The 14521-nt window shown below is 43.2% G+C and overlaps 1 protein-coding gene across 1 annotated transcript in view; it reads left to right on the plus strand.

Moving 5' to 3' along the window:
* Window positions 1-14521, plus strand: part of LOC135394503 (inositol polyphosphate-4-phosphatase type I A-like) — a 59704-nt gene that overhangs the window by 32731 nt on the left and 12452 nt on the right. The window contains exons 17-19 of the mRNA XM_064625273.1: window positions 8227-8466; window positions 8909-8977; window positions 11350-11594. Coding sequence (XP_064481343.1) covers window positions 8227-8466; window positions 8909-8977; window positions 11350-11594 — 554 coding nt within the window. The remainder of the gene's footprint in view (window positions 1-8226; window positions 8467-8908; window positions 8978-11349; window positions 11595-14521) is intronic.

A 14521-nucleotide genomic window follows, 5' to 3' on the forward strand; every position in this document is an offset into this window, starting at 1 on the left:
TTAGATTATTAGGGCCATGGCCGCTTCGATAATAAAGTTGGGAGTGCGAGGCAAGCTGCCACAGCCGCACTAATCTAACCTAATATATCACTAAACAAAGTGTATGATGTCATAGGTTAAAGATGGCTTTCCCGTAACACAAATAAATGAATCGAAAAGTTCCGCTAAATTTACAAACGTACACTGAAAGCAACAGATGCGTATACGAAGAGGGGAGTCAAGTCCTGTAGATCACATAAACAAAATACAGAAGCCGACACTGAAGATTTTTGTTTAAGTTTAATTTGTACAAGCTTTCGCGTGGAGGTCCACGCTTCCTCAGGTACAAAGTGAAGTGGTGACACACATAAGTATATATAGTATAGACACTGCTGTACAAAGAAAGGGAAGAGGAAAGGAGATATGGTGCCACATGTCTGTGTACAATGAATAGCTGGGCAGACGGATAAGTGACCTCTAACCGTTTAAGAACAGTAAAAGGTGTTGTTGTGAACAAAAAGGCTCGCCAACCCAGTTTCGCGGAAGGGGGGTCAGGAGTATGGGAAACGAGTGGCCCAGAATGGACAAAAGGGAAGGTTACGGATTATCTAACGGAGTACCAGACGATGACTGAAAGTGGGGATTCAAGAATTGTGCACAAATAAATATAGATATATAGCTACTAAATTTACATAAGCGGGTATAACGAGCCAGGACTAAGATTCAGACCATTTGGTGTGAGACACTTGAATTGCGAAATTAAGTAGGACTCTCTATTCTTACGTTTAATGTCGGTGCGGAACCCAGATTCTAGCAATATAATTTTCAAATCAGTTTCAAAATCGTGATTAGGTTGATTGAAGTGAATGGCGACAGGAGTTTGGCGGGCATTTAGGATATCAAATTTGTGGCCATAAAATCTTTTTCTCATCGTGTTGGAGGTTTCACCGATGTATTGTGAATTGCACTTGCTGCAGAATATCAAGTAACAAATATTGGGTGAATTACAGTGGAGTGAATGACGAATTTTCAAACAGAAGTCACCCAAAGTGCTACGGGCAATGGTGGACGGCGCGATAAATTTACAGGTCTGGCACCGTGTACTACCACAGGGATAACAACCCGGCGAACGCTTCATCATGCATGATGACGTGAGGATGTCGCGCAAATTTTTCGATCTACGGAATGCTACTAATGGGGGAGTGGGAAAAATTTCCTTTAATTGCTCGTCAGCATGTAATATATTGAGGTGGCGTCTAAGAATGGAATTGGTATTGACAAGTGATTTATGATATGTGGTGGATAAAACTACATTACTTAAGTCCTCTTTACGTTTCGGGGTGAATAAGGACTCCCTGGATAGGCTAGATGATTTGGCAAACGAGTCATGGATGAGTTCAAATGGGTAATTTCTTTTTTCGAAATCAGATACCATTTGCTGAGCATGTTTTACAAAATCAGTCTGATCTGAGCAGATTCGTTTCAGGCGCAAGAACTGACCATATGGAATACTCCTTTTCTGGTGATTGGGATGATAGCTTTCATAGTGGAGATACTGGCGCTTGTCCGTTGGTTTCTTGTATAGTTCAGTGGTCAGCCTACCAGATTTACATGACACTGTCACATCAAGGAAGTTGATGGATGACCTTGAATAGTTACAGGTAAATTTAATTTTGCTATGCAGAGAATTGAAGTGATCAAAAAATGACTGCAGAGATGCCCCATCACCAGACCAGAGGACAAAAATGTCGTCGATGAACCTGAGATATATAAGTGGCTTAAGGGGGAAAGAATTGAGGGCTGAGTTTTCAAAACGACCCATGAATAAATTGGCATAATTAGGTGAAACCCGGGAGCCCATGGCAGCGCCATGAATTTGGACGAAGTGTTGATCGTTGAATACGAAGTTATTACAGCTAAGAACTAGTTCTAAAAGGGGGATGATAGCGGGCATGGGAAGAATATCGGAAGGGTGAGAATTAAGGAAGTGTTCAACAGCAGAGAGACCTTCGTCATTGGGAATGTTAGTGTATAGCGAAACGACATCCATTGTTGCCAACAAAATGTCACCATGGTTACTGAAATGGTCATGGACAGCGTTAATTTTGGAAAGGAAATCGTTTGTGTCTTTGACAAAGGATGGGAGAAGGGGTGGGATGTGTTTGATGCAGTGGTCAGCAACTAAGGATAATTTCTCTGTCGGTGTGTTTATTCCTGAAATAATGGGTCTCCCAGGGTTATTGGGTTTATGAACTTTGATCAAAAGATAAAAATTACCTGGTGTAACGTTCTTAGGACGCAAGAATTTGGAAATATGGGACGGGATAAGTTTACTAGTGACGAGTTCATCAATTTTCTTATTAATAAGAAGACAAAAGGAAGGGGTTGGATCCTGATCGATAGCTCTGCTATAGCTCTGCTAGCTAGCTATGCCGACGTTCTTGCTCCACTTAACTCGTGCAACGACCAACCAGCCCCTTCTGCTTCCCATCCTGCGTTGGTTCCTACAACCCCTGTGCCCAAGACCTCTTCTCCACAAGCTCCAGCTTCACCCATCAACAGTCCCCCGGCCTCTTCTCCAGCCGCTGACAACGTAATCAGCTTCTCTCCTGCGGAGTGTGCTAACCATAGTGCCGGAGTCCACCTGCGATCCCCACTTCACCCCGATGCATCTCCAGGGGTGTCTGACTGTGTGAACGTGGGTTCTTCACCAAGGACTTTTTTTACTTCGCGTGGTGCGTCTGCTCAAGTACGCTCTTCTCCTCCAGCCAGGCCACAGAGGAGAGTTAGCCGTCGCTTCCCTATGACAACACGTAAGCAGTCTAGACAACGCAGGTCCGGCCGGACACAATGACTTGTACAGAACAATGAACGTCATTCAGTGCCCTTCTTGAAAGCGCGTAAACTTTTGGCTAGGAAAGCTAGATTCCTGTCTAATTTTAGTTTTTATACAGATTGTATATCTCAACGTATAATTCCCAAAGGTTTATCATTGTCCATCACGCCGTCTTTTAAGTTCCATTCCCCCTTGAGCTCTACGAAGTGGGCTACCGCTCTCAATAATGCGTCGCTCCAACTAGTTAAAATTCTCAGACAGGAAAGTTCTTACGTCTTGAAAGATATTGATAACCAGCTCAAACAGCTTGCTAACCAACTCTCTCAACATGAAGTTCTTAATCTCTCTGAATTCACTGCCAATAAGCTGAAGAAAATTCACGAAATCAAAACCAAAAAATCAAAACGTGATGATCTTATTCTATCTCCCATTTTAGCGCATGGCATTTGTGACGTGATAAATTCTGAACCATCTTCTACGAAGGCTGGCCATAACACCGTCTTTAATCTTTCTGATGTGACCCTCGACGAGGCTGAACTTGGTGTTCTCTCAAAAGGTCTCAGTTTTGTACCTACGGAGCGTAATATTGATGAATTTGAAATTCTGCACGATCTGCACAACTTAGGTAGGAGAATGCACCTGAAAACCTTCTTTCACGATAAACCTAGCTCAGATGCTGCGCCCTTCCGAAACCCCTCTAGCTGGACGCCGGACTCCTCTAGAACTAGCCCCCTTATTGACAATTACATCAAGGCCGTTCACAAGGATATCAAGACAAATTATTCGAAATCTATTGTACACACTGATAACTTGTCTAATTGTGAGAAAGTAGCGCTACGAAATCTTAAATCCCGTAATGACATTATTATCAGACCAGCGGACAAGGGTGGCGGTATAGTTGTTCTCAATGCATCCGACTACATCAGACAGGCAGTTAAGTGACCGCTCATTCTACAGAGCTATCGATCAGGATCCAACCCCTTCCTTTTGTCTTCTTATTAATAAGAAAATTGATGAACTCGTCACTAGTAAACTTATCCCGTCCCATATTTCCAAATTCTTGCGTCCTAAGAACGTTACACCAGGTAATTTTTATCTTTTGATCAAAGTTCATAAACCCAATAACCCTGGGAGACCCATTATTTCAGGAATAAACACACCGACAGAGAAATTATCCTTAGTTGCTGACCACTGCATCAAACACATCCCACCCCTTCTCCCATCCTTTGTCAAAGACACAAACGATTTCCTTTCCAAAATTAACGCTGTCCATGACCATTTCAGTAACCATGGTGACATTTTGTTGGCAACAATGGATGTCGTTTCGCTATACACTAACATTCCCAATGACGAAGGTCTCTCTGCTGTTGAACACTTCCTTAATTCTCACCCTTCCGATATTCTTCCCATGCCCGCTATCATCCCCCTTTTAGAACTAGTTCTTAGCTGTAATAACTTCGTATTCAACGATCAACACTTCGTCCAAATTCATGGCGCTGCCATGGGCTCCCGGGTTTCACCTAATTATGCCAATTTATTCATGGGTCGTTTTGAAAACTCAGCCCTCAATTCTTTCCCCCTTAAGCCACTTATATATCTCAGGTTCATCGACGACATTTTTGTCCTCTGGTCTGGTGATGAGGCATCTCTGCAGTCATTTTTTGATCACTTCAATTCTCTGCATAGCAAAATTAAATTTACCTGTAACTATTCAAGGTCATCCATCAACTTCCTTGATGTGACAGTGTCATGTAAATCTGGTAGGCTGACCACTGAACTATACAAGAAACCAACGGACAAGCGCCAGTATCTCCACTATGAAAGCTATCATCCCAATCACCAGAAAAGGAGTATTCCATATGGTCAGTTCTTGCGCCTGAAACGAATCTGCTCAGATCAGACTGATTTTGTAAAACATGCTCAGCAAATGGTATCTGATTTCGAAAAAAGAAATTACCCATTTGAACTCATCCATGACTCGTTTGCCAAATCATCTAGCCTATCCAGGGAGTCCTTATTCACCCCGAAACGTAAAGAGGACTTAAGTAATGTAGTTTTATCCACCACATATCATAAATCACTTGTCAATACCAATTCCATTCTTAGACGCCACCTCAATATATTACATGCTGACGAGCAATTAAAGGAAATTTTTCCCACTCCCCCATTAGTAGCATTCCGTAGATCGAAAAATTTGCGCGACATCCTCACGTCATCATGCATGATGAAGCGTTCGCCGGGTTGTTATCCCTGTGGTAGTACACGGTGCCAGACCTGTAAATTTATCGCGCCGTCCACCATTGCCCGTAGCACTTTGGGTGACTTCTGTTTGAAAATTCGTCATTCACTCCACTGTAATTCACCCAATATTTGTTACTTGATATTCTGCAGCAAGTGCAATTCACAATACATCGGTGAAACCTCCAACACGATGAGAAAAAGATTTTATGGCCACAAATTTGATATCCTAAATGCCCGCCAAACTCCTGTCGCCATTCACTTCAATCAACCTAATCACGATTTTGAAACTGATTTGAAAATTATATTGCTAGAATCTGGGTTCCGCACCGACATTAAACGTAAGAATAGAGAGTCCTACTTAATTTCGCAATTCAAGTGTCTCACACCAAATGGTCTGAATCTTAGTCCTGGCTCGTTATACCCGCTTATGTAAATTTAGTAGCTATATATCTATATTTATTTGTGCACAATTCTTGAATCCCCACTTTCAGTCATCGTCTGGTACTCCGTTAGATAATCCGTAACCTTCCCTTTTGTCCATTCTGGGCCACTCGTTTCCCATACTCCTGACCCCCCTTCCGCGAAACTGGGTTGGCGAGCCTTTTTGTTCACAACAACACCTTTTACTGTTCTTAAACGGTTAGAGGTCACTTATCCGTCTGCCCAGCTATTCATTGTACACAGACATGTGGCACCATATCTCCTTTCCTCTTCCCTTTCTTTGTACAGCAGTGTCTATACTATATATACGTATGTGTGTCACCACTTCACTTTGTACCTGAGGAAGCGTGGACCTCCACGCGAAAGCTTGTACAAATTAAACTTAAACAAAAATCTTCAGTGTCGGCTTCTGTATTTTGTTTAACTGAAAGCAACACTAAGCATTCGTTAAAGTGGGCTTGACAGCAATACACGGATGTGTTAGGTGAAGCCAACTTTCAAATGGTGACGCCTACCAAAGGAACATTTTTCACGCTAGAAATCGAACCTGCATGCAAGCGTCCACAAATCCAAACCCGACGTGTTTTGTTTACTTCACCAGTAAGACGCGGCGCTGTCGGGAGCGGTCGCGCGATTGCTGTAGTTCGCGCGTGCGCGGCTCAAGTCATGGATCTTAGCCACCAGCTCGCATGCTTTTTAACCATTTTATCTGTATCAAGTCCTTGGTTTGCACTTTTGCAAGCCCAGTTTACGGGCTTTATCGAGTTAAACCCGAACTATTTTGATGTAAATCGGGGGGTAAAAACGGGCTTTATCGGGTTTTACCCGAAAACTGAGGGCCCTAGGTATACATAACAAATCTAATAAGACAACAGTTTCCAAACTGAGTAATAATACTGTCTGCTACAAAATGAAGAGGGTGTTAAAAGGTCCATGGTAATTCAAACCTGCAAACACTAGATCAATCTTAATGCTTGTTTTCAAAAAGCGTTGCGCTCATCTTTGCAGGGATTTCGCTTTCGTTTCCGAGTCGAAATAGGCGAAAACAGCGTCGAAGTTCCGTTGCGTGCGGCGATTCGTCGACAGTTATGCTTACTTTCGCTCCCGATACGTTTCTTTTCAGAACTATCGTTTGCTTCTTGAACACGCCTTGAGGTGCTTGTCACAAAGTTGCTTGGCGCTGGTCGTTGTTTTAGCCGCGGGGCAGTGCGTCTCGAAACTGCCCGGTCTCCAGCAGCTTTCCTGCTGCGACCCATTATTACACCACAGGATGAGCTCAGTATAGTCGTGTTCAACTTAAGGAAAAGAAATCTAGTCTGTCAGCTCTCAAAATATTAGTGTTCTGGAGATGCACGGAGAGGGCACGCTCGCTGCTCCACGAGATATTGTAACACATCGTACTCACAGACTCATCATACTCTCACTCATCATCACTACTGACTCATCATACTGTGCTTCCGCATTGGCTGTTAAGACTGGTCACATGACAACGCTGTGTGGTGGGACTGCAGTATTTCTCCTGTAGTATTTCTCGCGCGCTGTTGCGTCTCCTTAACTCCAACGGCATATGTAGTTGACAGACTTGATTGCTTTTCCTGCTTAAGTTGAACACGACTACAGTGAACGTATTCAGTGAATGTGTGACGCCTTATAGCCTTACCCTCTCGGCTGTGGTGTCTCCTCCTTCCATCGATGGATGTTCCCTTTGTCCCACTACCGCTGTCGTGCGTCACGATTCTGGGTTGCGCAACGAATCCTCCCCCCCCCCCCCCCCCCCAATGCAATTGTGCAATGTGTGATTCGAAGGTAAATTTGAGGAAGAATCGGGTAAAACCATAAAACCTCAGACCTTAGGTAAACCCGTTTATCCGCGCTTCACTGATCCTGATCCTGCGCTGTCCGGACTGAAATGATGGGGACAGATTTCAGTCTACGTATTTTAGCTTCATTTATCTGGGCTTCATCTTCCAGATCCTGACAAGAATTTCCAGGAACCACTATACGAAAGTACCCAACAACCTGCCTCACTTATCGAGTCTTGGGTCAGAGTCAGTGTGCGACATACATTTTTGCCAGCGGGGACGACAACCTTGAGGGCAAAGTGAACTGCTCCGTACCTTGCTTCAATGATTTCTCTCTTTCCCATTGTACACATGCAGCGTGTGGAATGCAACTGCTGGATGTTTTGTCAACGATTCCTTCAGAGAGAACATTTCAAGGTTGCATAAGGAATGAATGGCTACCAAAGAACACAATCTAACAAAAACTGGAAAAGCTTAGGCAGCTACCGCTAGATCACTTACAAGCAGGTCATTTTGGCATGGGGCATGTATTCTCCCGGTATCGTCATGAAAAGCTTTAAGATAACTGGAATTCCTTCAGCGCCTTACAGAGCAGCAAATGACGTCACATGGGAAAGTCATGATTCAAGCACCGGCGAGAAAATGCCTTTTGTTTCGTTCATAAGAGACTCCGAACATCTTTGAATAAACATTCTCGCTCTACCTTACTGAGGTCCATACCCTACATCGGACTCATTATGGAGTTCCGAATATATGTTCAAGTATCCAAGTACAGTCCTTTGAGTCTTGTCAATGTTGCACAGACCTTAACGTATAACTTTGACTACATCGAACTGCAACCCACTACTGACCAACTCTTTCTTCCTGCAGTTGTATTTTGTGTGAAAATAGCATCTGTACATGAACAGGTGTTGAACTTCCACACAGGATCTAACCCACCTGAACATCCGAGCAAGCATCATGTGCATGGGCAGCAAAGTGCAGCATTTAGCCACAGGGAGCAGTGCCAGCCTCTCACCTGAAGAAGATCCTGGAACCCCCTGCACGCCATTGGGAGAGCTCTCCCCGTGGGCAGCAGAGCTCATGCCAAGCATTCGCAAGCTAAGGCAAGCTGCAGGGTGCCTGCAGAGGGTTGCTCGTCTCACATATGCACTGCATTCACTCAAGGTGCATCACTTATCTTGTAATATGTATGTGCATTGAGAACTGTTATGCTACATGTGCCTAGTTCCGAATAGACTGCTCAGTGATTCATCTGAAGCATGCTTCCCTGTACAGATGTAACCAAAGATGGTAAACTGTCCTGGGGGTGGCTTGTGTCCCTTATGATCTTCTGATGTATATGACATAGCCACTGTGTTACTGGGCCTGCTTGCATAAACATTGAGGAGATTCCTAAGTGGTGTCCACAGTACCTTCAGTAGTGCTTCAGGCACATGCTACTATCGTCTATCTACTGCTCGTGCTACTGCTTGTGCGTAGAACACTGTTAGAGCTACTGAAGGTGCCACTGAGGAGTGTCGTCAATGTTCATGTAAAGCGGGCCCTGGAGCTTTGCTTTTTAAGACCCCATCAGCCATTACCTTCATGAGCTTGTTCTGTTACACAGGAGCCACCCCAAGCAGCAGCACTGAGCTATGCTGTCCGGTACCGACGGGATGTCTGTTTTTCTCATGCTGTACGTAACACTGCTTCATACGATTACATTGTGGAACGTTGAGTGTTAAGATGATGTCATCTTTAGAGCCTGAAGTTTTAGGGTTTTACCCGATTCTCCCCCGAATTTGCACCCCGAATTGAAGGTTGCCTCTTTAGGGTAAAGCCCGATTTTTACCTGGCAAATTGCCCTCACTGGGATGTCTGTAGGAACGCATTAATTTACTTGTTTGGCAGAAAAATTCAGTTACATCACCATTTGTACCAAACCACTACAGTTAGTTGAGTAACTGAGCCCGATTTCACCCCGAACTTAGCATACTGGAAGTTTTTTTCACCCGAATTCACATGAATTTAGTGCACATGTTTATTTACCCGATTTTTACCCCTGGAATTTAGAAAAAAATATTTCCCAAAAACTTCAGGCTCTAGTCATCTTGCATGATAGAGTGTAATTAAGAGTTCCAGGTCTAATTGTTCTACATAGTACTAGAGCGGTTTCAGGAAGACTGTCTTGTTCTCATCTTTTGACATCTAAAAAAAAAAAAAAACGTACCGTCGCCAACATATCTTTTTGGCACTGAAAATTCACACTTTTGATTTTTTGGACAATGCCATTGGTGCCATCCAACTCTTCATAGATGCATTGAATGTAATTTCATATCATGTTTCGGAGCACTGCTTCGAGGAACAGCTTGATTTTCCGTATGCTTTTTGGCTTGAACATGACTGATGTTTCGTCGTGTTCATCTCCCAACAACCTCAGAGGAGCAACAGAAAGTTTGTCTCAGATCCAGATTTTTCAGGCATCATCATTGCTGGCTGCGCAGATAAAGTGCATTCACTGAAGCTTGTGTGTAGTCGCGGAGCAGCCTACATGCACGTGCTGAATTGCTCCTCTTCAAATGCATGATGCCCGTGGATTTTGGAATACAAGCAACATAAGTTAATACAGTCGCCGACCGATAATTTGGGCTCCAAAAATTCGGACTGCAATTTTTCGGACAAAACTGTTGGCACCGTCAAGTGCCCCATAGAACCAATGTATTTCAGAGTCCAATAACTCGAACCGTTCCTCGAAAGGTCTGCTTGATTATTCATACTCGTCTTGCTTCAAACCTGCATTTTTTAGACTTACTGTCCCCCAAGCACCAGAAATACAGCAGAACAACGTGCCCCCAAGCCAGATATTTTGTACTACATTACGAAACGACAGCCATTCCTGACATGATGTATGCGCAGAAGTGCGGGAAGGCAGAGTTGATTTGTGTGAGATTTTTGAGGGTGCAAATTATCAACAGAGAAAAAAAAGCTCAAAATAAAAACAGTGAAACTGTTTATAACTTGAAAACATCTGAATTTTTTAACATTGGGCATCGTTGGAACGGTCTTCTGGGCGCCTCAAAGACGGAGGCGATTGAAGCGAGGTTCAATATACCACGCCTGTGTAAAATTGCATCCTGTGTGCTTCGGCAATAGAACGTGTGCGTTGAGACAGCAGCCCATATGCTCAAAGTGAAGCAACTGAAGCGCAAAGTCCTTGAAGCACTTTATACTAAATGGGGGGCAATTCTGATGTACTCCTGTTATGCGTCTTGCAATATTCGTTTTGCCTCGGGCGCTGGGAACCCACGATACTCTGCTGTTTGGTATGCAACGGTCAAAGCCGAGATCCTGGTCATGTTTGTTCATGTTGGTCGCCGACGTATATTTGGATGGTATGGGTGCCCGTCAACCCTTACTTCAGATTCTTTTGATTCTTTTGAGGATCTTCCTTGTACTTTTGTAGTCTCCATCAAATAATTATACTGTTGTGCTTCCCAGCAGTGCTCCAGTGGAGCATTTTTTTATCTTGACAGTATAATCATGACCAGTAGGCGGGGCAGTATAATGGATAAGATCTTTGAAAACATGTCAGTTCTGAACGCCAATGGACCTTACAAGCTCCACACATGAGCAGCATTCCCTCTGTAAATGGAGAAGCACTTCCATCTGTGTTTGGCAGAACTTAAAAAAGGCCCGTTTTCACTTGTAATGTTCTACGGTTTCTGCTAAGTCAAGAACAGATTTCTCCAGCAATTCTGACATTGTACAGTTCTAAGAATTTTACTCCACTGCCACAGGTCATTTTCTTGTCTTTTGCCTAGTCCACTAGTACTTCTCTTTTGAAAATATATACAAGAAAGTTATACAGCAAAAATATATATTAAAATGAATCAATTCACTGTAACACAATTACTTTTCAGAATAACTGTAGTTATAATCACGTGACCGGTAAGCACCTAGTGCTACGATTAAGCTGTACATACTACACATAATTACATACAGTTGGTTCCATTCCTTTTATGCGTGATGCTCAGTTGCCAGCCTTGTCATAATTCAAATTGCTTTCAGCTGACAGCACTGGTGAGTGCTTTGATGGCCAAGCTATGGTGCCAGCAGCCTGACCCCATATGGGTACATGCACTGAGTACCTGTGGTGCCCTGGCTTTGTTTGTTGGACTGCTTTCCTGCCACGGCGATGAAATGCACATGCTGGAAGACATGGTCGCTGCTATAGAGGATTTAAGACGTGTTCTCTTCTGGTTAGAGCCGTCCACAAATGTTTCTAGCCCAAAACCACGTGTTGAAGGAAACAGGTATGCCTTCGACTCTTATAGTTTGAGACAGTTTAATTCCTGTAGCTCAACTCTGTCATCTTGCTCGTGACAATATATATATATATATATATATATATAAAGAGGGGGGAAAAGCCATTAAAAAAAATTAGTAAATGATGCTAGACGTGTTTGAAACTCAAACTTACAGATTAAAATGGCTTCTATGGCTGCACGTAGAGAAACAGATACTCATTGAACGATGCGACAGCACCAGAGGACACGTGTTTCGCCGTGTTTGCGGCCGTGTAACACGGCGAAACACGTGTCCTCTGGTGCTGTCGCATCGTTCAATGAGTATCTGTTTCTCTACGTGCAGCCATAGAAGCCATTTTAATCTGTAAGTTTGAGTTTCAAACACGTCTAGCATCATTTACTAATTTTTTTTAATGGCTTTTCCCCCCTCTTTATATTTCACTGGCTTGCACTGTGGCATTGAGGAGTGCTCAGTCACCCTCCCAGGTGTATATCGCTCGCTGAGTGACGCCTGGTTTGCCAATCCCGAACGATGCGCAGCTACCCAGGGCCGACGAGCCGCAAACACGGCGAAACACGTGTCCTCTGGTGCTGTCGCATCGTTCAATGAGTATCTGTTTCTCTACGTGCAGCCATAGAAGCCATTTTAATCTGTAAGTTTGAGTTTCAAACACGTCTAGCATCATTTACTAATTTTTTTTAATGGCTTTTCCCCCCTCTTTATATTTCACTGGCTTGCACTGTGGCATTGAGGAGTGCTCAGTCACCCTCCCAGGTGTATATCGCTCGCTGAGTGACGCCTGGTTTGCCAATCCCGAACGATGCGCAGCTACCCAGGGCCGACGAGCCGCAAACACGGCGAAACACGTGTCCTCTGGTGCTGTCGCATCGTTCAATGAGTATCTATATATATATATATATATAGTTGAAATAAATGGGAGACAGAAGACGAAAGTAGGGGAAGTAACAAAAAAGGGGTTTATTAAAACTTAAAAATCATAAAAGTTAGGGAGGATGTCTACGTTACGGCGGAAGCTCCGCCTTCTTCGGGACAAAAGAGCATTTAAGAACATTTAAGAACAGCAAAAGAACATTTAGCTCTTTTGTCCCGAAGAAGGCGGAGCTTCCGCCATAACGTAGACATCCTCCCTAACTTTTATGATTTCTAAGTTTTAATAAACACCTTTTTTGTTACTTCCCCTACTTTCGTCTTCTGTCTCCCATTTATTTCAACTATAATTACGTAGCCGTCCGATCCAACTCCAACTTTTCAAGATATATATATATATGTGTGTGTGTGTGTGTGTGTGTGTGTGTGTGTGTGTGTGTGGGTGGGTGGGTGAGTGAAATATTACTTACTGTGACGTTGTTGAACATGAATAGATGGTTTCAGGAAATCCAAGTGCTCTTTGCGCACAAATTGCATCCTGGGCGCTTACTGTAATGGGGACAAAGAAGAATGGTCCTTCGCGTATTGTTTTGCCGACCTTGACACGTCGTGGACGAGAGAGAAGTCTAAACAATTTGGGACTATCTCCTTCTATCCTATAACAAAAGTTCCCACTGTTGTGTGCTAAGTGTGCTAAGCACTCTGTGATTTTCTGAGGTCGTCTATCGTGTCACACACATTATAGACTATGTGTGTAGTACATTTACAGAATAAGAGATCTGGTAGATCACTAACTTTTATGAAGGGGTAAGATCACGTTCAAGAGCAGTATCATAGGTAGTGCCACTTCATGAATAGTTTGTATCATGTATAATGTAGCCTCATGCGAAAAACAAGTGCAGTCAACTCTTGAAACGAAATTTGCGACTCAATAAAGTATACCGTAACTTCTGGCTGATAACGCAAGCCAACCAAAAATTAGACTTTTAAAAGTAAAATTGCTGCGTTAACGGGTACCAGCATACGATACGCAAGCTCAGCCAGTCTGTTTATATTTGGGATAGGGGTGTGCGAATCCGAATATTTTAAGTCGAATCGAATATCGAATCGAATGGGGAAAAAAATCCGAATACCGAATCGAATATCGAATATTCGTGCAAAATTTACAGTATATGACTTTCACACTAAAAGTTCCATTTTGTAGCCCATGGTCTTAGTGTAATTTTTCTGGCATTAACTGTCATAAGAGAGACATGCAATTCTTCTGTTTAAAGCCCCTACTCTTTAATTTTACATGAGAGTGCTTCCTGCTTTCCAAGTGAGCCTACACTTACTGGAGTACTGGAGTGGTTACCTTCATTTCAAAATTTTATGTCTGACAGTAGCATGTTACACGGATGAGGCTGTAATTGCTTCAGACAACCACAGGCCATTTGTGAAACAAACGAATTGGCATCCTGCCTCAGCTTTGCCATGAACACCCTTTAGTTTCTTTGCACTCGCCCTAGCAAGTTGCACTTCTGAAATCTTAGATGTAAAGGATGTCTTTAAGACACCCTTCTTGTTCGTGGGCTGTAGTCATTATTCAAGAGTCCCAACTTTTTAAAGGCAACCTCACAGACATCAAATCAAAGTCCCTCGTCGGCACCACTAAACTTCATGTGGGAGGGGCGCCACCCCTTCCACAGATGATGTCTACAAAACCTAACTTTGGATTCTGTAATCTCAAACTAAACACCATCCCGCTTGTGTTGGTTCTGCAGCCAGTGCAATTTCGTAAAGCAGGCCTCACCTCATGCATGGAAGCATCAGGTGAAGCCCACTTTCGGGCTGCGTCGTTCATATTCGTAGAAGAGTCGAATATTCGAAAATTCGAATATTCGAAAATTCGAATATTGGATATTCGATTCGTGAATCGAGTAGTTCGAGGTTTGATATTCGATTCGAATTCGACCACTCGAATATTCACACACCCCTAATATGGGAAACAATGAAGCATCACGTTATGATGAATAATCACATGATAATACCGCTTCGTGATAGC

This window comes from Ornithodoros turicata, chromosome 5 (assembly GCF_037126465.1).
Source record: "Ornithodoros turicata isolate Travis chromosome 5, ASM3712646v1, whole genome shotgun sequence".
In the NCBI taxonomy this organism is placed as follows: Eukaryota; Metazoa; Arthropoda; class Arachnida; order Ixodida; family Argasidae; genus Ornithodoros; species Ornithodoros turicata.